Source organism: Aquarana catesbeiana, linkage group LG04 (assembly GCF_042186555.1).
Source record: "Aquarana catesbeiana isolate 2022-GZ linkage group LG04, ASM4218655v1, whole genome shotgun sequence".
NCBI lineage: Eukaryota > Metazoa > Chordata > Amphibia > Anura > Ranidae > Aquarana > Aquarana catesbeiana.
Genome location: NC_133327.1, coordinates 353,743,257 through 353,769,480, shown reverse-complemented (window position 1 = coordinate 353,769,480; position 26,224 = coordinate 353,743,257). Strand labels below are relative to the sequence as shown.

The 26,224-nt window shown below is 41.9% G+C and overlaps 1 protein-coding gene across 2 annotated transcripts in view; it reads left to right on the top strand.

Moving 5' to 3' along the window:
* Positions 1–26,224, top strand: part of ASCC3 (activating signal cointegrator 1 complex subunit 3) — a 1,208,179-nt gene that overhangs the window by 577,539 nt on the left and 604,416 nt on the right. For both annotated transcript variants that reach the window (XM_073626995.1, XM_073626996.1), the window contains exon 14: positions 24,190–24,324. In XM_073626995.1, coding sequence (XP_073483096.1) covers positions 24,190–24,324 — 135 coding nt within the window. The remainder of the gene's footprint in view (positions 1–24,189; positions 24,325–26,224) is intronic.

Here is a 26,224-nt window from a genome sequence, read left to right as displayed (position 1 = left end):
CAATAATTCTAGCCCTAGACCTCCTCTGTACTGCAAAATATGCAACCTGTAGAATTTTTTAAACGTCGCCTATGGAGATTTTTGAAGGTAAAAGTTTGACGCTATTCCACGAGCGGGCGCAATTTTCAAGCGTGACATGTTGGGTATCAATTTACTTGGGGTAACATATTTCACAATATAAAAAAAAATTGGGCTAACTTTACTGTTGTCTTATTTTTTTATTCAAAAAAGTGAATTTTTTCCAAAAAAAGTGTGATTTTAAGACCGCTGCGCAAATACGGTGCAAAAAAAAGTATTGCAATGACTGCCATTTTATTCTCTAGGGTGTTAGAAGAAAAACTATATATAATGTTTGGGGGTTCTAAGTAATTTTCTAGCAAAAAACTGTTTTAAACATGTAAACACCTAAAATCGAAAACGAGGCTGGTCCTTAAGTGGTTAAAGAAGAAGATATAAGTCTGTGAGAGACAGAAATCTTGCTTGACCAAATACTTTTTTTCCACCATAATTTCCAAATAAATTCTTTCAAAAATCAGACAATGTGATTGTCTGGATTTGTTTCCACATTTTGTCTCTCATAGTTGAGGTATACCTATGATGACAATTACAGGCGCCTCTCATCTTTTTAAGTGGGAGAACTTGCACAATTGGTGGCTGACTAAATACTTTTTTGCCCCACTGTATATTTTTTTATTTAGCTGTATATTTCTTGTTACCATAACTAACCACCAACAAACAACCCAAAATAAACTCTGCTGCTCCTGACAATTGCAGCAATACCACATATGTGTATGTTATTTGTTGGTTGTACCTGTAGTACAGCCCAGAAACAATAGTGCACATTTAGTTTTATCTTTGGTCCTACTTAAAAAACACTGACACTAACTGATGCTAAATTAAGACAAAAATACATATTTCTCTCTGTGAGGAGAGAGACATGGGCGGGCTTCACAGTGACTGATCACTGTGGTAGCTAATCAGAGGCTACCACAGTAATCAGGTGACCCAGAATCAGGATTTCCGGGTCCCGATCATTAGTACAGGGCTCCTGGCTCTTAGTGAAACCCCAGTCTCTGTGCTGGGAGCGCTCTGTGAAGCGTGCTCCCAGCAGAAAGGGAGATATGCATATGTGTGGCCCCACAAAAAAAGCCCAGTGCAGGGGGCCACATATGTGTGTTACGTCGGCGGGGTTATTAGAAAAAAATAAATTATATGTCTTCCCTTAAGTTATTGTATTCATCTTTATGCCCACTAAATAGGCGTGGGCTGACATCTAAATAACTACGGTGGTGTGTAAACTAAACAGACTATTTTCAAGGCACAAAGATCTCCTTGCCTAAATTTCCGCAAAGTGAGAAATAGCATTAAGAAGACCATGGTTAGAAAAAACAATAGCAAAACTGGTAGACAGAATGTCCGCCTTTGTCATGATCTGGCAAAGGGACAAGATGTTATAGTAAATATTTCCCAAAGGAACACAAGTAATAATACAAGCATATTTTTGGTGTTCTTTCCATTGGAGGTATGGGATCTTGTGGTGTAAGCATTGTGCACCTGTGTTGGCTTGAACAAACTGCTCTTTGCATAGCAGTCCGCTGCCTGGCAATATAAGCAAGAACACTAGGGGCAAACCAGGGGCAGGATGATTTAGCAGTGTATAAAGCAGTGTTCTCAACTACCGTTCCTTCTGAGGTTGCAAGGGATTCTTTAAACATGGTAGACTGATTTCCAACTCACAGTGACTTTGAAAGCAACGGAACATTCTTCCACTAACCACCAATGTATATGGTCAGTTCTACATTGACCACTCATATTAGCGGACACCATAGCTTTTATTGTATGTATTTATTTTCTGCAGTTGTTATTTATTCCAAAAATGTTACTGAATCTAATTTTGTAAGAACACAAAGTATTCCACATTACTTGTTCTTTTATTTGAAAAACTTTCTTTCATGCTAATGTACTGTGTGCTGTAGATATAATCCATGTTAGCAGGGGTGTTCCAACAACCTGCAGGTTATTTCAAGAGCTTCTCAGAAGTAAAATGGTTGAGAAAGACATTTTATTTGAAGATAAAAGGTAAACAAGGACCTTCATATTAGTCCTGTTTCTTTTAGCTAAACTTAGCTGCTGCTGTGGCTCTCTGACCATGTACGGTATGTGTTTTAAACTCCACTTTATACATGGTTAGTTAATAATAGTTACTAACCATGTAAAAAGTATTAAGGAAGAGTGGGTCTGCCGTGCTAGGTTAATTTACATCTGATCGAGGGCCTGCAGCCAGAGAAATCTTGGAGAGGAGGTTGTCCAACACACACATTTACCAGGCCTCAAAACAGGCAGGGTAGAATTGTAGACTCTCCTAAGATCTACAGTATGTGTGTATATATATATATATATATATATTTGTTTTACACAAAGTCGTACTGAAAAGTGAAAGTAAGACTTAGAGCCCATTCACACAGGGGCAACACGACTTCCAGCGCGACTTTGGGAGGCAACTTGGACACGACTTGAGTATGAATCACAGCGCGACTTGGGGCAATTTACAACACAACTTGAAGTCGCTTCCAGGACAGAGAACTTTACAAGTGGACAATTAGAGCTTATCAGCTGTGTGTGAGAAGGAGGGGGTTGGCTGTTTATTTGAGTAGGGGTTGGCTGTTTATTTGAGTAAATTACTTTCTGTTTCTTTTCTGCTTCCTGTAAAATTGCCTCAGTATGAACAGTGATCTGACCTGGAGGCAACTTCCATTGAAATCAATAGGTACAAGTCGCCTTCTAGTCGGATTGAAGTAGTACAGGAACCTTTTCTGAAGTTGGAGCGACTGCAGTAGTGTGCATTAAGACAGATCCATTCACTTACATTGATTTTTTCATGTAGCGCGACTTGAGGCGACTTGAAGTCGGATCCAAAGTTGCCCTTGTGTGAATGGAGCCTTAGCAGTGTATTTTACTTTCATGCTTCACTTATGAAAAAAAATGCCATTTTAGAGTTTAGTTGTCTTTTAAATGTTGCATAAAAATTTGAAGAACTCATAAAAGTTGCAGTTTCACTTGTGTTTGAAAAATACATGTTATATAAATAGTTTTACTTCTTTAAACGCTTGACCAAAGAAACAAGTAAATTTTATCAACTGGTTACTGGTAATATGCATACTGTATGATTGAAGGTCCATGGAGACTGTGTAGGTTCTCAGAAATATGTGAAACTACTCAAGCTACATAATTGCTATGTGAAGCAAATTAAATATTACTTGGGCAAGCGACGTTCTATGCCTGCCATGAAAATTTGTTAGAGAAGCAGTATATTACATTTCAGTTACTATAGCAAAATTTTTCATCCTTTTGACAATTGCACAGTTTGTGACTCTTTACAAAAAAAAGACTAGTCCTAAGCACATTTTGCATTTAAAATAGCCACATTATTTTTCCCTATTATAGTTTTAGAAAAATCACAATTCATTGTGTAAAAATAGGCATACCTGGTGTTCCCATGACCTTAACAGCCATCCACACTTGCAAGGATTTAAATTCTTGCTCTATTGTGGTTACTCCTATTCAGAACATGTATTAGGTGAGTAGATCTCAACCAGCAAGGAAGCTATTCTTCTGTACATAAATATTCCCTGTTCTGTTGTTGGAAAGGTATGCTGTTAGTCAACATGGTTTATTGGAGAAGGCAAAGACAGTTTTTCTTGGTGTCAAATACTTGAATGTGTACCCTCTTATCCCATGACATGAAAGTAGAAAAAAGACTTAATTTGTAGAATTTATTATTTCAGCAGCAATTTATTTTAAAACAATATCCTGTTTCTCGTATGTTTGTGTTTTTAACAAACATTTTAACTGTTTTTAATTGCCAGCTGGAATTATGATTCAGCCAGCTACCATTACCATATCCCTGGTAGAAACTGTAAGATGTGGTAATTTTTTAAGAAAATATGATCAGACAATACACATTTTTTTTTAATGTGGATTAAATTATACCCTTCACGCCTAAGGGTAAAACAAATATGAATGCCTAAGCACAATGCAACTTTGACATGTGTTAGTAAAACCATTCATACCATCACAACTACTTTTTGCATCAAAGTGAATTATACCTTGATTTTTTTTTTTCAGGACAAATTGGGCTTTCATTTGGTGGTAAATGGTTATGGATATCTCTCTTCCTTTTTTTTTTTTATTATTATTATCAAAGGAAAACTGACCCAAAAGAGTAAAAAAAAATGTTTCTTGTTAAATAAAAAAAAAATAACCCAAAATAAATTTTCCTGCTCCTGACTATTGCAACAATACCGCATATGTGTATGTTAGTTGTTGTCTGTACCCGTAGTACAGACCAGAAACAATAGTGCACTTTTTTTCCCCTACCTAAAATACACTGACACTAATTAACCACATACCGACCGGGCCATAGCCGAAAGACGGCTACAGTGCGGCTTGTTCTGGGAATGCGTCCATTGACGTCCTCCGGAACTTGCCCTCCCCATGGGGCGCGCGCACGGAAGTGTCCATGCTCGCCAGGACCCGGCGCAACGCGGATTGTGGTAAAGGGCCAATGACAGCGGCCCTTTACCACGTAACTAATTTGCAGAGTACAACAGTGCCCAGCAGTGCCATACAGTGCTAATCTGAGCCCACCAGTACCACTACACTACCCATCAGTGCCACTACAGTACCCATCTGTGCCAGCAGTGTCACTACACTACCCATCAGTGCCACTACATTACCCATCTGTGCCACTACAGTACCCATCAGTGCCACTAAAGTGTCCACTGCCACTATAGTGCTCATCTGTGCCATCAGTGCCACTATAGTGCTTATCAGTGCCACCTCTGCCACTTCAGTGCCCATGTGTGCCACCAGTGCCACGTCAGTGCCCAGTGCCACTACAGTGCTCATCTGTGCCACGTCGGTGCCATCAGTGCCACCTGTGCCACTACAGTTCCATCAGTGCCACATCAGTGCTCCATCATTGCCACTACAGTGCCCAGTGCCACTACAGTGCTCATCAGTGCCACATTAGTGCCAGTACAGTGCTCATTTGTGCCATCAGTACCACAGCATCACTAAAGTGCTCATCTGCACCACTACAACGCTCATCTGCACCACTACAGCGCTCATCTGTGCCACTACAGTACCCAATAGTGCACATCAGTGCCCATAAGTGAGTGCTCATCTGTGCCACAATATCAGTGGATCCTCATCAGCACCCATCAGTACTACCTTATCAGTGCCCGATACTCAGTGCATCCTCAGTGTGGTGCATTAGTGTACATCAGTGCAACCTTATCAGTTCCCATCAGTGCACCCTCATCAGTTCCCATCAGTGCACCCTCATCAGTTCCCATCAGTGCACCCTCAGCAGTACCCATCAGTGCAGCCTTTTCAGCACCCAGCAGTGCAGCCTCATTAGACCAGCCTCATCAGCACCCATCAGTGCAGCCATATCTGTCCAAGTGTCCCTACCACAGCAGTTTGTCACCACAGCCCACAGTCACCAGCATGGCGAAAAAAATGTTTTCCGCTGAGGAGGCATACCAGCAGCTTAGCTTGACCAACGAGAGCAGTGGGGAGCTCTCTGAGCCTGTGTCTGATTCTTGTTCAGAATATGAACCCGTTGTAAGCAGTGGGTCTGATACAGAATTGGAGGAAGATCATGTGTGCCCATGAAACAAAGGCGTTCTGGCATGGAGCAGCAGGCTACCACAAGTAGTGCTGTGGCATCAACCAGCAGCTCAGTGCCATCTACCAGTAGCACAGTGCCATCCAGAAGAAATTAAGTACCACTGCAGCGGAGGCCAAGAACTAGCGGGGTGTCATCTCGGCCCCAAAGCGTTAGGACCCATGCCGACCTTCCCTATGCCCTTGAAAACCCTCTGTGGCTTCCCTCTAATTCAAGAGCAGCAAACATCCCCCATTTCACCGCCCAGCCAGGTGTTCAGGTGAACACAGAGAATTTTGCCCCTATTGTTTTTTTTTTTTTTTTATTTAATTTTTACCCAAGAGCCATTATCCTCCATTGTGGCCCAGTGCAACCTCTATGGACAGCAATTCATAACAAGCAACCCTGGTTCAAGTTATGCCGTCCCTATGAGTGGAGAGCATTGACAGTGGAGGAATTTAAATTATTTTTAGGCCTAACATTCAATATGGGACTCACAAAAAAAAAAAAATTATACTCCTGTTGGTCCACCAACCCCATCCACCACATGCCAATCTATTCATCCATGATGCGAAGATCAAGATACCGCATGATAATGCGTTTCCTCCATTACATTGACAACACCCAGTGCCCTCCCCGAAATGACCCATAACATGACAAATTAAAATTCGGCCACTTCTAAATTGTTTCTCTTAGAAATTCCTCCAGTTATTTATCCCCGACCAAAATATCTCTGTGGATAAGTCATTGGTCGACTTCACAGGCAGGCTTGGCTTCAAACAGTTTATCCCCAGCAAAAGGGCCCGATATGGGGTTAAGCTCTACAAGCTATGTAACCGAGCTATGGGGTACATCTACACCTTCCTGGTGTACGAAAGGAAGAACACCCAACTGCAGCCCCTTGAATGTCCAGAGTACATCGGAGCCAGCAGAAAAGTGGTTTGGGAGCTTGTATATCCACTCCTTGGAAAGGGTTACCATCTTTATGTGGATAATTACTATACAAGCTTGATCCTCTTCTGCAATCTTTACCGCAAGGACACTCCAGCATGTGGTACAGTGCGAGCCAATAGGAAGGGCTTCCTGCAAAGGCTCGTTACTGAAAGACTACGACAAGGGGAGATGGTGTCTTTGCGGAATGAAGAGATATTGGCTCTCAGGTGGAGGGACAGACGAAACGTCCACATGCTCACAACGACACCTACGTGGAAATCCCCAGAAGAAATGGCCCAATCCAGAAACCAACATGTGTCCATGACTATAATTTGTTCATGGTGGGAGTCGACTTCAATGATCAGATGATTGAACCCTACCTTCCCACAAGAAAAAGCCGCTATTGGTATAAAAATGTCTCCATGTATCTTTTCAGTTTGGCCATTTACAATAGTTTTGTTATTTACCGTAAATCTACAGAGAGCCCCATATTTATCTTCAGTGCCAAGAAGAAATTAGCTCCACCCTTTTGTACCCTGAAGGCCCACCAGAAAGTATTCGCTCGGACTCAGTGAGCAGACTCAACAAGCGCCACTTTCCAGAGAGACTCCCCACCATGAAACAGGCCGGAAATGTCAGAAGAAATGCCGGGTGTGCTGCTCCAGAGGAGGAGCTAGAAAAGACACTGTGTATTATTGTCCCGAATGTCCCTCCCAACCAGGCCTTTGTATTTGTGAATGTTTCCGCCTTTACCATACTTCTCTACATTATTAGGGAAGTATGGTAAACGTAATTGTCGTTTACCGCCACACCCCTTTATGCCACTGTACATTCCGCTGCCTTCTCTGGAACTGACTCTGGCCTGCTAAACGACCACGCTTCTGCCTAACGCTAAACTGTACCTACCTCTGCCTGCTCTGGAACTGACCCTGGCCTGTTATACGACCACGCTTCTGCCTAATGCTAAACTGTACCTACTTCTGCCTGCTCTGGAACTGACCCTGGACTGTTTGACCATGTTTTTTGCCTGCCTCTTGGACTGATCTTTTACTCTGCTACTGGAGTAGTGGGCTTCATAACACAGGGGTCTCACATATGTGAGGGACCCCAGAATTGTTTTTCTGGATGAAGACAACTATTTTTTTAGTTTTCTCATTCCCGGATTAGGGTCTGGAGACTCGGACGCTTCAAAGAGATTTGGTTGGGAGAAGCCTCTACCCCTGCCCCCATTCTTTCCTGGCCTGCTACTTGTATTATTGACCATGTTCCTGTTTAACTACCAGGACCAAAATTTTGGCACTGCTGGCAATATCTCTACCTGCACTGACCCTGGACTGTATATGGACAGTATCCCTGCCTGTACTATGGACAATATTCCTGCCTAGACAATTCCATTCACTGTCACTGACCACGTCCCTGCCTGCTGCCTGGATCAGGGCTGTCACGTGCCTGGTTGGAGACTGAAATGACAAGGTCGGCCTCTCTTGTATCTCCAGTCCAGGTCACACGGGGAGTGGAACAGTGGGAACCAAGGGCCAGGAGGAACATGAGTGCCTGCAGCTGCGGACCCGGAGACTTGAGGCAGAAGATGCAATCTTGGATGAGCAGGGAAACTGTCAGATCAGGATAGGTGGTGCTGCGCCAAGGATCAGCTGGGCTTAAGGAGGTACTCTGCAGGAACTGTGGTACTGGAACCTTAGGTGATGTAAAGTTCCTAGTATATTTGCAGCAAGAAGTCACAGTGGGTTGCAGGACAATGATTGCAGATACTTGAAGAGTAAGGAGGAAGAACGCCAAAGGCAGGAGCGGAGTCTCAAGGGTAGCCCAGTTCGGTAACAGGCGGGCAATAGGGTACAAGGCAGAAGCGAAGTCACATGGATAGCCGGGTCTGGCAACAGGCGAGCAGTGCAGTACAAGGCAGTAGGCATAAGCAGAGTCCAATGTGAAGACAGGATCAGAAACTGGTAGTCAGAGCAGAAACAGGATCCAGAAGCAGGGTCAAGGCAAGCCAGGTTCATCAACAGGTAACAAGCAGGTTAGTAGCAGGGTTCAGGTATCAGGGTACAGCTGAAGACCAGTCAGCACCGGTTTTGGGTCAGAGCACCTCTTCAAATAGGCCGGCTGGCGTTATGGGCGCGCTCCTGTGTGTGCACGCCATCCGCCATGCATGCGCATTGATGCACACAGGCATCTGCAGCCGTCCGTGTGCGCGCACACCAAACGGGAACTAATAGTTCTCTTACAAGGGCTCTCCTCCTGTGGAGAACTGCACTACTAAAACCACAGGTAATCTTTTGTTTACCCTTTGCTCAGCAGAATGTATTTTGGGGGGTAATTCTTGATATGTACAAGCCATCTGTTAGAAATATCAAGGGCCTTCATAAATGTGATAGGTTGTCAGGAAATTAGATGTGTAATTTATGTCCCTAGAACACCTGATGTTGCTCCTTGGATGTTGGGTCTCTGTATGTGGCCAAGCTGTGTAAAAGTCTCACGCATGTGGTATCGCCATACTTAGGAGAAATAGCATAATATATATTGGGGTGTCATTTTTGCTATATACAGGCTATGTGTTAAAAATATCTTATAAATGGACAACTTTGTGTAAAAAAAAATAAAAAGTGTTTTAATTTTTTACCACATTTTGCAAAAACTTGAAAAAAATGAACCGTTCAAAAGACTCATTATGCCTTATAGATTATACATTGGGGTGTTTTCTTTTCAAAATGGGGTAATTTTGTGGACATTTCCATTGTCCTGGTGCTCCAGGGCCTTCAAAAGTGTAGTAGGTGGTTGAGAAATGAGATGTGTAATTTATGCTCCTAGAATGCCTAAAGGTGCTACTTCAATTTTGGACCTCTGTATGTGGCCAGGCTGTGTAAAAGTCTCACACATGTGGTATTGCCATACTCAGGAGGAGTAGCAGAATGTATTTTGGGGTGTCATTTGTGGTATGGACATGCCATGTGAGAGAAAAAAACCTGGTAATGTGACAATTTTGTAAAAAGAAACAAAAGAAAAAAAATCTTCATTTTGGAAAGAATTGTGGGGAAAAATAACAACCTTAAAAAACTAACCGTGCCTGTTACTAAATACCTTGAAATGTCTACTTTCCAAAAAGGGGTTATTTGGGGGGTATTTGTACTTTCCTGGCTTGTTAGTGTCTTAAAGGGGTTGTAAAGGTAAAAATTTTTTCACCTTAATGCATTCTATGCATTAAGGTGAAAAAACTTTTGACAGTACCGCCGCCCCCAGCCCCCCCGTTTTACTTACCTGACGCCTCGAATCTTCGCTGCTCGTCATCTTCATTGCAGCTCAGCCTGGTCGCTGATTGGCTGCAGTGGATGGATTGAAAGCAGCGCAGCCATTGGCTCGCGCTGCTGTCAATCACATCCGATGACGCGGCGCGCCGGGGGGCGGGGCCGAGTGGTGATACAGCGAGCGGCTATAGCCGCCGGCTGTATCACGGGAGCGCGCCCGCAAGCACTCACCACCGTGCGAGGGAGCTCGCATGAAGGTGGTAAATGCTTGCGGGGAGGAGCTGAAACAGCCGCCGAGGGACCCCAGAAGACCAGGTTCGGGGCCACTCTGTGCAGAACGAGCTGCACAGTGAAGGTAAGTATAACATGTTTGTTATTTAAAAAAAATAAATAAATAACTTTACAACCCCTTTAAGAAATGAGGTAGGCCTCAGTAAATCAGGTGTGATCAATTTTCAATGATTTGTACCATAGCTTGTAGACTCTATAACTTTCACAAAGACAAAATAATTTACACTGATTTGGGTTATTTTTACCAAAGATATTTAGCAGTATAAATTTTGTCCAAAATTTATGAAGAAAAATGACCAATTTGCAAAATTTTATAACAGAAACGAAGAAAAATGCATTTTTTTACAAAATGTTCGGTCTTTTTTCCTTTATAGCGCAAAAAATAAAAAACCCAGTGGTGATCAAATACCACCAAAAGAAAGCTCTATTTGTGTGAAAAAAAGGACAAAAATTCCATGTGGGTACAGTGTTGCATGACTGAGTTATTGTCATTCAAAATGTGAGAGCGCCAAAAGCTGAAAATTGGTGTGGTTAGGAAGGGGGTTAAATGTGTCAAGCGGTTAAAAAAAAAAAAAAAATGTTTAAAAAAAAAATCCTACCAAAAATATACTGACCTTGACCCAAACACTTACCCGACCTAGATCAAACCTTCATCTAAGTTTTTTTTTTATGGTTTTTATTTTTAACATGGTTATGTTTTTTTTTCCCCCTCTCAATGTATCCCTCACCTCCATTTAGAGTGGGAGAAAATACAGTACCAAAAGTTCCCATTGGCAACATTTTAAAAGCCTTTACAGCCCCACACCACCTGCACTGTAAACCATCCAAATCACTTTAACATGACAGTTGAGAGACGCCTGTTTAATATGGTAACAAGCTCATGAGCTTGTTTTAAACACTTCGCTCTCTGGATGTACATGGTACGCTGAAATAAGTATTTAAAGCAGTTCTTCAGTCACTTGTGCAAAAATTTAAAGTCAGCTGCTACACTCAACTGTCCCAGGATCCAGCGCTGTGCTCACCTAGGTAGGATTTTCAACAGTCTTCGGGTCCCCAGTGCTGGCATATTAACTGTGGGCAGCCATCTGTGACTGCTTGCAGCTTTAAAGCCGTCTGCCTACTGCACATGTGTAAGCTACGCTGCGCTTTGTGAATGCTGATGTGTCCCAGAAGGATGCCGATAGGGAGGGGATGGGGGAAATTCCACTCACATCACTTGAGCGAAAGTGGGAGCCAGTACTTTTCAATGCCAGGTACCAGCTTCCCCCCACAAAAAGAAAAAAAAAATGTGTGCCAAAAAAGTCAGGCAGGAGGAGGAAGAGTGGGATGTCCACTTCTTGGTGAATTTCCACTTTAAGTTGATTTTGTATTAGAAAGCGCTTTTTACTGTGATAAACTTTCACAATTCTTATTTTCATTGAAATTAGTATAAGGAATCAGAAGGACACAAATTCTATGAACACATATATTTATTATGCTTTAAAATAAATAAATAAAACATGGAAGAGCTGGCCACATGTGTATATCTACATGGTCTAGGTGTTAAAATGTATTGACCAATAATTAGGAAAAAAAAAGTTCAAAGCACTTGGCTCCAGTATATTAGTAAACAAATTAAGTTTTTTTTTTACTCCGTTGTGACTGGGTCAAAATACACGTATCACTTAGCATTAGCATAGTCTATTGGGTTCAGTGCTACCTGTGTTATGCAGTATATGTCTGGCTCTACATTACAGAAGCCATTGTTTAAGGAAGAACCTGAGGTGTTACAAATGTAGTCTATATGATTTCAACAAAGAAATTCTGCTTGTTTGTAGTCTGTGCTGTATGCTATTGCTGTTAATCCCTCTCTGCGTCAAATACTTATCATTACTTCCACATTGACTGAGATTTTATATCAGACCAGAAGTTGTAATTCTTGCAGTAATAAGCAAGGCCTCTTTCACACGTGCGGATCCGTATTGATCCCGTGAACATCCGCTTGCTCAGTGGGGATGGCTTTGTTGATCCCCGCTGAGCCGGCGGATGACAGGGCGGTCCCTGCACACTGTGCAGGGATCGCCCTGTCAGATCTCCACTCTCCCCTATGGGGGATCGGATGAACACGGACCATCTGTCCGTGTTCATCCGATCCGCTCTGCAGACGGATAAAGAAATAGGATTTTCTTCCGTCTGCAGAATCGGACAATAGCGGGGCCAGATGATATCGGGTGTTAAAGGATGTTCATCCGCTGACACCCGCTATCCCATAGGGATGTATGTATGTCCGTATTTCATCCGAAAACGGATGGATGAAATACAGACATATGGTCCGCACGTGTGAAAGAGGCCTTAGGCAATTGCCATGAATACCTTATTCAGTGAGTGCCTACTGAGACTACAGACATTATTGGGTAAATTCCCAGACAGCAGGGTTAGGCTTTGTTCACACTAGCTGCGGCCGTGGCTCACAGCAGGGGTTCCAGTGCGTGTCTGTTCACCGTCTCAGGTGTGAATCAGGTCCATATTTTTTCCTAATTCACACTTGAAACAGACCAGAAAACACACTGGTCCCTTCTGCAATTCGGACCGCGGCCGCCCTGCAGGTGTGAACCGGCTCAATTGAGAGCCATTCACACTCTCCTGGCATGCAAATTGGATCCATCCAATTCGCATCAGTGTGAACCCAACCTTAAAGTAGAAGGAACGGACAGGCATATAAAAAAAAATATATACTATATGTATGTGTGTGTATGTGTATATGTGTATATATATATATATATATATATATATATATATATATATATATATATATATATATATGTGTGTGTGTATATATAGATATATGTATCTATATAGATATATATATCTATATATAGATATAGATATCATGATTTGGTTTGCTCCAGCAGCGGAGAAATAAATTCCTTCCCTGTCACCCAGAAGGCATCCAATTGTTCCAGGTGTTGTTACTCATACATTTTAATATGCAGTTATACTTTGTGTATGTTCTTTTTTTAAAACAATCTATTGAGCTGGCCAGAACTAGTTCTTGAGGAAGCCTATAACATATTTTCACTTTTCTTTTTTTTTTGTTAATTCTTTTTATTGGAAATTTCTTTAAGCAGTACAAAACTGGGCCATTGGGGCATACCCCGGCCAACCGGTGCACATATTCATGTGCATAACATACTACTAACAGATTCTCTAAAATCAACTTAACTAAACACAACACAGTCGCTGCTCAGGTAACACATGGTAGGATGTTGATATGAGATATTTTTCCTTGTGGAGTTGTCTCCCGGTTTCAGTTATTGACCTTGGACTCTATAGGGACATTTGAGAATAGATGTAGAATACATGTAGTTGTATTGATTTTTAGGCTAGCATACATGTAGTTGTATTGATTTTTAGGCTAGCATCTCCGATTATCCATCTGTGGTCTAAGTCTCAGTGCTCAGAAAAGCTGGACAGGAGTAGAGGAGATCTATCTGGGTTGATCCCTTGAGAGCTGATCATCTGTTATGGAATCTGAGTCTATCCACAAATGCCAGACCTTGCCATATTTTTTGGGGCATCCTCGAGACAGATATGTTGCTTTATAGAGGGGTATCATTGTGTTGACTAGTTGCTTCCATGAGGACAGTGTGGGGGGAGTGGTTGACTTCCACTTTAGTACTATGGCTTTTCTCACATAGAAAAGAAGTATACCTAATAGGGTGCGTGTTGCTTTGGCAAATGCCAGTGGTTCCACTAGGCCAAGGAGGCAGACACTAATTGTCAGGGGAATAGGAATAGTGGTCAAACTATGAATGAATTGAGTTACCTCCCGCCAATAGTCCTGAATTTGTGGGCAATCCCAGAATATATGCGTGAATCCTGCAGGAGTACCAGAGCATCTCCAGCAGCTGGCCGACATGGCTGGGTATATGCGGTGGAGGCACTGGGGCGTATAGTAGATCCTGTGTAGGATTTTGAATTGGATTAGTTTATCCCTAGTAGCAATCAGTGGCTGGAGTGGATAGTCCCACATGTCTTCCCAGTCCTCGCTGTCAAGTTCCTGCACCTCTGCCCGCCACAGACCATGCAAACCATCCAGTCTGACCTGGATGGACGGTAGAAGTGCTCGGTAAATTTGGGATAATGGTTTTAAGAGATCAGCATCTTCTAGAAGGGTCTCCATGTCGTCATATTCCAGCCAAAGCTGAACTGATTTGAATTGTTAGTCGAAGGCATGGCGGAGCTGCAGGAACATGAAAAAGAAAGATTTTGGAAGTTGGAATTTATTTTCCATCTGATCAAATGTAAATAACCCTGACCCATCACAGATATCCCTCAAGTACTTGATGCCCTTACTGGTCCACAAACCCGGGTCCTGCAGAGAGTGGAATTCTTTCAATCTTGGGTTACACCAAAGCGGTGTATTAGGGGACCATTTGGCCTTTACCAAATTAGGTTTAATCACTACCGTGTGCCAAGCTACAATAATTGCTTTCATCGCCAGTGTTAAAGGTACTGGAGAACCCCCCGACCCCCTATAAAGGGCGTTGAGAAGGGCCTCAAAGGATCCCAGATGGGCTGCCTCTAGGACAACTGACGCATTGGTGTCATCTGAGACCAACCAGTTGTGTGCATGAGTGAGCATTGCCGCTAAATAGTATGTGTGAAAGTCTGGACAGGCAAGTCCCCCCTGTGTCCGGGGCCTACGCAGGATTTTCCTACTGAATCTAGCCGGGCATGATTGCCATAAAAGGAGGCCACTGCAGAATCCCATTGCTGGAAAAGAGTCTTAGGTATCCAGACCAGGGAGTGTCGTAAAATATACAGCAAGACTGGGAGTAATTTCATTTTTATTGGTTAATTTTCCCTATAAGTGATCATGGGAGGTTCAACCAGGCCTTCAGTTTCAGTTTGCACCACTGCAGCACTGGGGACAAGTTAAGATTCTGGGTATTGGAAGAGATATTGATTCCTAGATATTTTATGGTACTCGCCCATTGTAGAGGTGAAGCAGGATCACTCAGCTTTTTTGCCCTGGGATCTATGGGTAGAATAAGTCATTTGCTCCAGTTGGTTCGGAGGCCAGAGAGAGTCGCAAAGCGGTCCAGAAGCTGGAGCGCCCCAGAAAGCGATTGACCAGGGTCCCGGAGGAAAAGGATTAGATCATCCACGTACAATGCTAATTTCTCGACCACCGAACCGACCTTATTTCCAGACACCTCGCTCAATCTCTGCAAGGCCTCAGTCAGAGGCTCCATCGCCAGGGCAAACAGCGCAGGGGAAAGAGGACACCCCTGTCTTGTCCCCATCCTAATTGGAAAAGATGGCGAAAGCCTGCCATTTAGTTTAATTTGGGCCTTGGGAGTCTTGTATAATAAGGCGATCCATTTCCGGAAAGCTGGGCCACAGCCCTCCAGAACCTGCATCATATAGGACCATCTAACAGTATCGAAAGCCTTTTCAATGTCAAGGGATACCAGGACCCGGGAGGCATTCTCCTCAGGTGGGAGCTGGAGATGCGTAAAGACTCGTCTAAGGTTTATGTCCGTGGACTTGCCAGGGCATGAAGCCGGTCTGATCTATGTTGACAAGGGATGGTAGGACCTTCATGAGTCTATTGGCTAGCACTTTGGTTAGTATGTTAAGGTCGTAATTCAGCAGTGAAATGGGTCGGTAGGATGAGCAGCAAGTGGGGTCCTTCCCTGGTTTGGGCAGCAGCACTATATGTGCCTGATACATACTATCTGGCAGTCTCTCGGATTCCAAACAATCTGCGAACAACTGAGTTAGTTTGGGGACCAGTATGGCAGCATGTGTCTTATACCACTCCCCAGGTAAACCATCGGGGCCCGGGGATTTGTTGTTGGGCAAGGAGTAGATTGTGTTTTCTATCTCTTGTCGTGTTAAGGGTTTATCTAGTGTATCCTTGTCCTCCTCGGATAAGAGAGGTAAGGTGAATCACCCCAAATCCTCCAACAAGGCGTCAGCTGAGTCAGAGAATGGATCATCATACAGTTTATTGTAAAAGAGATGAAATTCCCTTAGTATACCTTCGGGGTCTGTAACCTGGCAGCCAGTGGAAGTCTGTATTCTAGGGATTACTGTCTGGATTGTGGGCTCTGCCACCAGGTTGGCCAGTAGTTTGCCATTTTTGTCCCCTGATTCGAAAAGCCTGGCTGCAAGCTTCCGTGCATCACAGTGGACCAACAAAGTGTAATGGAGCTTCAAATCTCTTCTCGCTTGGGCTAGAATCGAATAATTTTTGAGTGTTGGACTCCCCGTGAAAAGTTCCAGTGCCGTCCCTTCACACTGTTCCAGTTGTGGCGGTCCGTGATGCAAAGCCGGATCTCACTGCCTTGATAGAGGAGACATACTCTCCTCGGGCATGAGCTTTACCCGCCTCCCAGACCACATCAAGGGAAGATGACCCCTCATTAAGCGTCCAGTATTCTGCAAGTTTGGGTTCTACTAATTCCTGGATTTGAGGATTGTCAATCCAGTGGGACGCTAGCCTCCTGGCTCACGGGAGGTGCCGAGAGTCAAGCCCAGCTCCAGCGGCGAGTGGTCTGAGAGACCTGCTGGGAGATAGGAGACCGTCCCAACTTGAGACAGAGCAGAGGCAGACCCAAGGGGGGCAGATCTAAGGGGGTTAGTAGTGTCCTTGGTATGATCTAGGATGGCGTTGAAGTCCCCTCCAACTATTATAATGCGGACTTGGAGGGGGGGCTATTTTTGTAAGAATGGTTTACAAGATGGTGGAGTCAAATGGAGGAGGGACGTATACATTGATTATCGTCCAGCATTGGGCATACATCTCAAGAATTAAGATTATGTACCTTCCCCCCGGATCAGTGAAGACCTGCTCTACCGAGCAAGGGAGTGACTTGCTCAGCAGAATAGTCACGCCTCTCGCATAGGAGGAGCAGGTGGCATGAAACCCCTGTTTTACCCATGCCCGCTTAAGAGTGAGGATTTTACTGCTCAGTAGGTGAGTTTCTTGGAGAAACAAAATGTGAGGTTTATGAGACTGCAGAAACTTAAACATCAACAATCTTTTCACCTTGTCATTCAGCCCTCTAATATTCCAAGATATCAACTTTAAATCTATACCATTTAGAATAGAGAAGCTTAATGACAGTAGGAGCACAAAAAAAAAAAAAAAAACAACATACCCATCAGTGTCCTGTCTATAGATCGGTTGCAGAGGCGGTCCAGATGATACAGCTGTCCAAGGATTCTGGGGAGGAAAGAGGTAAACAGGAGGAAAGAACAAAATAGAGACAACATAGTCCAGCAAGAGAGATGGTGTGGAACCCGAGCAGGTGTGGTAGTCAACTAAAAGTGTAACACGTGTAAACTGCGCTAACCCCTGTTTGTTTTACCTGAAGTGAAGAAAAATATTTCACAATATTGATGTGAGACAAAGTAAATACTGTTGCCATTAAAAAATGAACCTAAAACTAAACACAAAATTACATTTGAAACAAAATTGAAACAAAAAGACTAAAGTGCTGCAACCTTACTAAAACCAAGAATTTTCAGTTTTCACAATATAATACCAAGACTCAGGTGCGCTACTGGTGTCTATCCCACCCAATTATGATAAATTGGTGGCCAAAAAATGAATACATGTGTAGAACTAATTAAACACAAAAGGGTAATTAGCGTGACAAAGTCCCCTTGAGGAATAGATGGTAAAAAAACAATTCGAACAGTCCTAAATTTTCAGATAAGTGCTTTTCATAGGAAAACTTCCTTCTAGAAGATGCTATAATCCTAGGATGTAATAAAATGGGCGGTGGCTTACCAGATACGTAGGATCCCTATTACGGGGGTCTAACAGGCTCAGATAATCACGATCTTGCAGGCAGGGTTAGCTGGAGGGATTCCCACAAACTCAGATATCCATCTGCTTCTGATCTTCCACTGGCATGAGCGATATCTCACTGAGTGAAACAGCTGATCTGTGCTGTAACAGCTGATCTGAAGAGCGGCTGGTCTGTGTGCTCAGAACGCAGTCTGTCTCCTGCACTTGTGGAATCCAAGTAGTGAGCCGGCTTAGTTCCGCATGTGTCAGAGGGGATTAGAAGGAAAAAGCCTCCATGGTGCGGTACATTAACCACTTGACCACTGGGCACTTAAACCCCCTTCCTAACCAGACCAATTTTCAGCTTTTGGTGCTCTCACATTTTGAATGACAATTACTCAGTCATGCAACACTGTATCTATATGAAATTTTTGTCCTTTTTTTCACACAAATAGAGCTTTCTTTTGGTGGTATTTAATCACCACTGGGTTCTTTATTTTTTGTGCCGTAAAAGAAAAAAGACCGAAAAATCTGTAAAAAAATACATTTTTCTTCATTTCTGTTATATTTTGCAAATTAGTAATTTTTCTTCATATATTTTGGCCAAAATTTATACCGCTACATATCTTTGGTAAAAATAACCCAAATCGGTGGATATTATTTGGTCTTTTTGAAAGTTATAGAGTCCAAAAGCTATGGTGTGAATATCTGAAAATTGATCACACCTGAAGTACTGACGGCCTATCTAATTTCTTGAGACCCTAACATGCCAGAAAAGTATAAATACCCCCCAAATGACCCCTTTTTGGAAAGAAGACATTCCAAGGTATTTAGAAAGATGCATGGTGAGTTTTTTGAAGTTGTCATTTTTTCCCACAATTCTTTGCAAAATCAAGGTTTTTTTTTTACTTTTTTTTTTTTTTACACAAAATTGTCATATTAGCAGGGTATTTCTCACACACCGCATGTGCATACCACAAATTACACCCCAAAACACATTCTGCTATTACTCCTGAGTACGGCGATACCACATGTGTGAGACTTTTACACAGCGTGGCTACATACAGAGGCCCAACATGCAGGGAGCACCTCTAGGCGTTCTGGAGCACCCAACTCAATTCTGACATTTCTCTCCTACATGTAAAAATCATCATTTATTAGCTAGAAAATTACATAGAACCCCAAAACATTATATATGTTTTTTTATCAAAGACCCTAGAGAATACAAGAACACAAAAACTGTTTTGTGCTTTACAAAAACCAAAACAGTAAAGTTAGCCCAATGTTTTTGCATAATGTGAAAGATGAAGTTACGCCGAGTAAATAGATACCCAACATGTCACCTTTCAAAATTGCACGCGCTTGTGGAATGGCGCCAAACTTTGCTACTCAAAAATCCAATAGGCGACGCTTTAAAATTTTTTACTGGTTACATGTTTTGAGTTACAGAGGAGGTCTAGGACCAAAATTATTGCTCTCGCTCTACCGATCGCAGCGATACCTCACATGTGTGGTTTGAACACCGTTTTCATATGTGGGCGGGACTTACGTATGCGTTCGCTTCTGCATGCGAGCACACAGGGACAGGGGCGCTTTAAAAATTTTTTTTTTTTTTATTGTTCATTTTACTTTATTTATTTTAGTTTGATGCTTTTTTCCAAAAAAAAAAAAAATTTGACTACTTTTATTCCTATTACAAGGAATGTAAACATCCTTGTAATAGGAATATGGCATGACAGGTCCTCTCTACAGTGAGATATGGTGTCAATAAGACCCCACATCTCACCTCTAGGCTGGGAAGCCTGAAATTTAAAAAAAAACGATCCTGGCTTCGATTGTAGCGGTGAGTCGGTAGAAGCGCGGGAGGGTGTGACATCCCCTCTCGCCTCCCGTAAGAACGATCAAGCAGTGGAACAGCCGCTATGATCATTCTTATGGTGTAGGGAACCGCTGGCTGAAAAAGCTGAAGGCATCATTCAGATATCCCTGCACAAAGTCAAGGATGTTGTATGACGGCCGGCGGGCGGGAAGTGGTTAAAACGCATTTTTTTTTTTTTAACACAAAATTGTCCATTTATACAATATTTCTACCACATAACATGTACATACCAAAAATGACATCCCAAAATAGATTCTCCTACTCCTCCTGAGTACGGCGATACCACATGTGTGAGACTTCCACAGCCTGGCCACATACAGAGGCCGAGTACAGCCGAGCATGGCTCAGCATGGCAGGGTATGGCGGGGTATTGCAGAGTATGGCGGAGTATGGCGGGGTATTGCGGAGTATGGCGGGGTATTGCGGAGTATGGCGGGGTATGGCGAGGTAATGCGGAGTATGGTGGAGTATGGCGGGGTATGGCAGGTTAATGCGAGGCTTTGCAGAGTATTGTGGGGGTATTCCAGGGTACTGCGAGGATTTGCAGAGTATTGTGGGGGTATTCCAGGGTACTGCGAGGCTTTGCAGAGTATTGTGGGGGTATTCCAGGGTAATGTGGGGCTTTGCAGAGTATTGCACAGCATTGCAGAGTAGTGCAGGCATTACAGATTAGTGCAGGGCAATAGGGATGGCTGAGCATGGATGGATGGATGGCTGGATGTCTCTGTGCAGCGCTGTGGGCACTACACATCCAGCCAGCCATCCATCCCCCTCTCCGCTCACAGTGTACCGATCGGTACACAGGAGGGGAGGAGAGGAACCGGCGTCATCAGATGACGCCGGTCTGTTTACATGTGATCGCGCCGTCATTTGACGGCGCGATTACATGGTAAACGACCGCGATCAGCGGCCATTTACCGTGATGCGTGATCCGTGACCCGGCGGTCACGGATGTGCTCGGGTGCGCGCCCCAGGGGGCGCGCGAGAGGGGAATTCCGGGAGGACGTCATATGACGTCCTCCCAGAGTTAAGCAACCGCCCTGCAGCCATCATTCGGCTATGGGCCGGTTGTTAAGTGGTTAAAAACTTCTTTTATTTAAAACCATGGTCGGCATCAACATTTTCACAGAATATCAAACCAAACGAATACGGGAACAGTATTTCCTTTGAGGCTAGACTGCTACTGTGTGGTGACGTCAGGCAACAACAACTGGAGGGCTGCAAGTTTCCCACTTGTGGTTTAATAGCTATGTGTTTGCTCCAACATAGACCAACATGTACCTTATTCATTGCTTTAACTTTAGTTAATTTAGTTTACAAATGGGGCCTTTGTTTTGTAGTAGAACTAGATAAATATGTTTTTATTTCCTAGATGTCCCTGTCTCACATAACTGCATAAAAAACAAAATGAACAAAAAACACATATAAACATATGCAGGTGTGTGTGACCTTTGTACTATATATTTGATTCATTGTAATCAATATGTCATGTTGCTCATCTTTCCAACATTATTGTCATTACCAAGCTTTTGAAATAAACCTTCCTACATTTCAGCATTTTTGTCAATTTAAAAATGGCCAATCTACATTCTACACAGAGTTGACAGGATGTTGCTTTAAACATCTTTTGAGTTTAAAGAGTGATTTTTATGGCAATATAATGACTTGTACATAACCATTCTACCCATGTATTGTATTTCTTTGGTTGTCAATGTACTTCAAGTATAGTGTTTTTTCTGTTTTTTTTGTTGAAAAAAGGAGGGGTGTGGAGGCGCCAACTGTGGTAGCTTGTTTATGCAAAAATAAAAGTAAGTGTAACAATTACACTTACTGGTTCGCAGGGTGGAGGTGTTTCTTTGAGATTTAAAAGTGTCCTGGGATGTGCTGTGATCTTGTTTCCGGCTCGGATTTCATTCCTTCAGGCGTCTGGGTGTGGAGTCTGTACACAGGCTGAACCACTGCATCCAGTGCATGGAAAGCTCCACGCTGACCACTCTGGCCAGTAGAAGGAGCTGTGAGCCCCGAGCGCATAGCCTGTACTATCCCTGCATTATCCCCAACACCAGCCTGGACGTTTGCCGTGCATCAGTGACGTCATTTCCTCTTCTGCACTCCAGAGTGGTCAGTGTGGAGCTTTCCATGCACTGGATGCAGTGGTTCAGCCTGTGTACAGACTCCACACCCAGACGCCTGAAGGAATGAAATCCGAGCCGGAAACAAGATCACAGCACATCCCAGGACACTTTTAAATCTCAAAGAAACACCTCCACCCTGCGAACCAGTAAGTGTAATTGTTACACTAACTTTTATTTTTGCATAAACAAGCTACCACAGTTGGCGCCTCCACACCCCTCCTTTTTTCAACATCGATTATCAACAGAGGTAATGGACACCCTCTGAGGATGGCTGCCACCTCATTCTAGAATTTACCTGCCTTATTTTAATGTGCTATTATAGCTACCATTGTACTATTTACCTTAGACATCACATGTTGCGGAGCGCCGGAAAACCCCCCCCTTTTGTTTCTGTTTTTTTTTTCCTGTTGTTTTTTTTTTTTTTTTTGTAGCTCTAAGAGGATAATGATGCATAATCTTACTTATTGAGCATACGAGCTACGAATCCAAAACAGCCTAAAAAGAACTTGATGCACAAAGCTAAACCACTTTTTTTTACACCTCATTAAAACAAACTGCAGTGGAAATTAAACCATTGTTTACATCATTAAAACAAACCTCGCTTTAAACCTTTCTTTGAAAGGGTTCTTTAGGATTGTCTGAATTTTCTACTGCTTAAATTTCCAACGCATGAAAAAGTTATGCCATGTACTTGAGGTCTATATTGGACACTCATGCTGTGTTTTAATTAAATTTTCAAGCAAAGTAAAGCATTATTACCAGTGAGAATATTTTATTGCAAATGCATTGTCTGTAGGCAGTTTTGCTCTTTGTGTTCCACAACATACCTTTCAGATTTGATTCCGTTAAAGCAAACAGAGAACCCAATATAAATAATGATGAGACCACTTCTATTATACTTTGATGTTTTAGCTGTTCTCCTAAGATAGGCTTATACAGCCAGATCTTTCATCGGCAAGGACAAAAGACTTGATTATTGTTGTATCCCAACTGATCAGTGAGCTTCAAGCAGAAATGCCATTCCTTCTAGCATAGTGGATTTTTAACCAAAAGTATATGGTCAAATAGCAGTAATCTTCTGGCAGAGTGACAAATATTGGTGAATACTACTGCAGTTTTCTGTATATTTTTTTTAAGTCTTGTTTAACTTTGATTTATTAAGTTCAGGACTAAATGTAAAAAAAAAAAAAAAAAAAAAAGTTAAAAAAACATTGTGGCTACTCCACAGTTTCATCAGGCTGACTTAAGTAGTATACTGTCAATAGCATGTTAAAAAGAAACCTAAATAGTATAAGGAGCCAATATTTTTGACTCACTATAGAACACTACTGCTTTTTTTTTTTTGTACAAAGTTTAAAAAAATCCATAAAACAATACATTCTCAAAATTGGAAACGTAAAAAGGAAACGTTAAATTATAAATGACCATTTGAGAAAGTGCATAGTTGGTGTCAGATTGCTTTTACATTTCTCACCTTTGTGTATGTGCTACTTTCAGGTAAAATCACACCAAAAAGTTGTATCTACATGCAGTACCTTCTCTAGGATAGCATTGTTTACATCTGCAGTGTTCTCACCCTTCCAAGTACACTTCTGAGTTGGACTGCAGGTCATCATGCTAAAGCTCAGTGGCAACACATTCCATTTTAATAACTGCACTGTGATCTTCAGCCACTGCTGGAGCATACAGATAACCAATAAAGTGTGTACAAAAAGAGGTGAAGGGAGAAGAACAAAATAAAGGGAGAACCGTATTAAAAAAAATCCAGCCCTATTTTATTAAACAGTGCTCTGCAAAACTACTTTTATTTAGTGAAAGCTTAGTTTTAGTTATCCTTTAACTATACTTGTTAACGAAATAGTTTACTTTGCCATTGTATAGTGCAATGACTTTATTCCTAAAAAAGAAAGTTAATTTGTGTTCTTATAAGTTGTAAATGACAATACAGAATATATATATATATATATATATATATATATATATATATATACATTTTTTTTTTTTTTTTGACAAATTCATTCCATAGAGACATGATAATGTCCAAAGGTTAGTAGCATATAACTACTTTTTGGTTTTGGTTGTGTTTTCTTTTTTTTGTGTACCAATGCCAGTAAAGATGTATATAAACTATGGCTAGCAATGCACTTTGCTTGAATCACCTAGCTTGCATGATACTGTTTTATGTTTTTATATATGCTATACACATCCATATCTTTTTTTTCTTTCTTTTGAAGGTAATGGTTTTTGTTCATGCCAGAAACTCCACTGTACGGACAGCCATGGCCTTGAGGGAACTAGCAAAAAACAATGGGCACATTTTACATTTTTTGCCAAACCAAGGATCTGACTATGGCCATGCTGAAAAGCAGGTAAGAGCTGAATACACCTCCTTCAATTTGACCTTGTCCTTGAACTTGTTAGACCTGTAAAATATGTTCACAAGACAAAAACATGCATTTGTTACTGTTAACACTTTAACTCTTTCGGATTGCAAAGAAGCATTAAATAAACATTTCCACAGGCTCTTCTTCTTTTTTTTTTTAATATTTCCTGCTGGTTTGTTGAGCTAAATGTGCTTTCATTTGAGATGTTGCAATTAGCATGGGGCTTCATGCCCTACTTAGTGCCACTTGTATCTCTACTCTGATTAAAGATTGAGTGTATTTCCTTTTCGTGTCTGCCAGTTTAGCCATATAAGCATGTTAAAGTAGAATTACATGTTTAGCAGAAATCTTTTTTTTTTTTTTAACTGGTTCATTGTTCTTTCAGGCGACTGAAGACATACATTAAACATTTAATTGTAATTTAATTTGTATTTATAAAGGTTCAATCCAACAATAATTTTACAAGTACAAATCCGTAAGACCTTCCTCACTTACACAACTCCATATTTAAGCTAGCAGAAAATGATCATATATAATAAACAGTAGGGAAATGGCTGATACAATTAAACTGACAAACTCAATAAAAACTATTAAACCCCACTGGGTAGAAAAGAAATTATGAAAAAAAAGAAAAAAAAAAAACACCAAATTGGTTAAGCACATATATAAAAGTTATTTTTTTTATTCTAACTTCTGTTAAAAGGAAACAAATAAAGAGTATAAAAAATTTGGTCAAGGATAAGTCAAAGAACACCACTCACTAGTAAATAAGCCCCTTATACCCCCTCATACTGAATATAAGCCTGCCTCTGGCACAGCTGGTGCTTACCAGCAAAACCGGTCATGCATTTTGTTACCACTTGCTACACTGTTGACCCCGTTTACATTCCTACATGTGGAAGACAGAGACATCAAATGAAAGTCACTAAAGTAAGATCTCGTTAGGCAAGCAACTACATAGGATAATCAAATACAAGCCACCTGTTACTAATATTTCTGTAACCATCAAGAGCCACGGAGAGGTGGTAAACATATACTTCTAAATTCATGAAGCTGATTTGCTAAAAGTGGAGAGTGCAATATCTGGTGCAGCTCTGCATAGAAACCAGCGGCTTCCAGGTTTTTTGTCAAAGCTTAACACCTTCCCACCTGGAGTATAGCAAAATGACGGCCAGGCAGGGAGTTTCATTGATTGGACTGGAGGTCATATGACATGTTTCAGAACAAGTCGCTTGTGTGTGCCCCCTGGGGTGCGTGGCAATCGGTGGTGCAGTGTGTCGCTCGGACACACTGCATCTCCATTCACGGCATGGAGCCTATGACGCAGGCTCTTTACCATGTGATCAGCTGTGTCCAATGACAGGGGGATGGTCTGCACTAATAATTAGTGCTTTGATTATCAGTGCAGTCCAGTGCGGTTTCTTTTGTGCAAGCCAGTGTTTTTTTTTTTCCCCTGCCAAGTATGTATCTTTGCCCTCCACAAATATTCAGATATTTGCCAAATATAAGCAGACTGTTTTGCCAAATTTAATCCTAACTTGATTTTTTTTTAATTCAGTTATTGCTTCAGTGAACAAGCACACTCTTTTTTTTTTTAATTCAGTAATCTGTAAACTACTGTGTAATCAAAAATCTCAAATGCATCCACTGCAGGCTTTTTGGTGTCTCTTGTAAAATCCTGTAACAGCTTTGGGGCTTTTATTCATTTCAAAAAGATAGCAGATATTGTTGCCTTATCTTAATTGCACTCTCTCTCTGTCCCCATACCTATCAGGTCTGATTTATTTGTCCTTGTTTTCCACTTGTGAGGTGTCTTCATTGCATTATGGGATGTCAGACAAACCTTAAGTGCTTACGTTTCAAAAAGTCAGCTATTGCATACAGT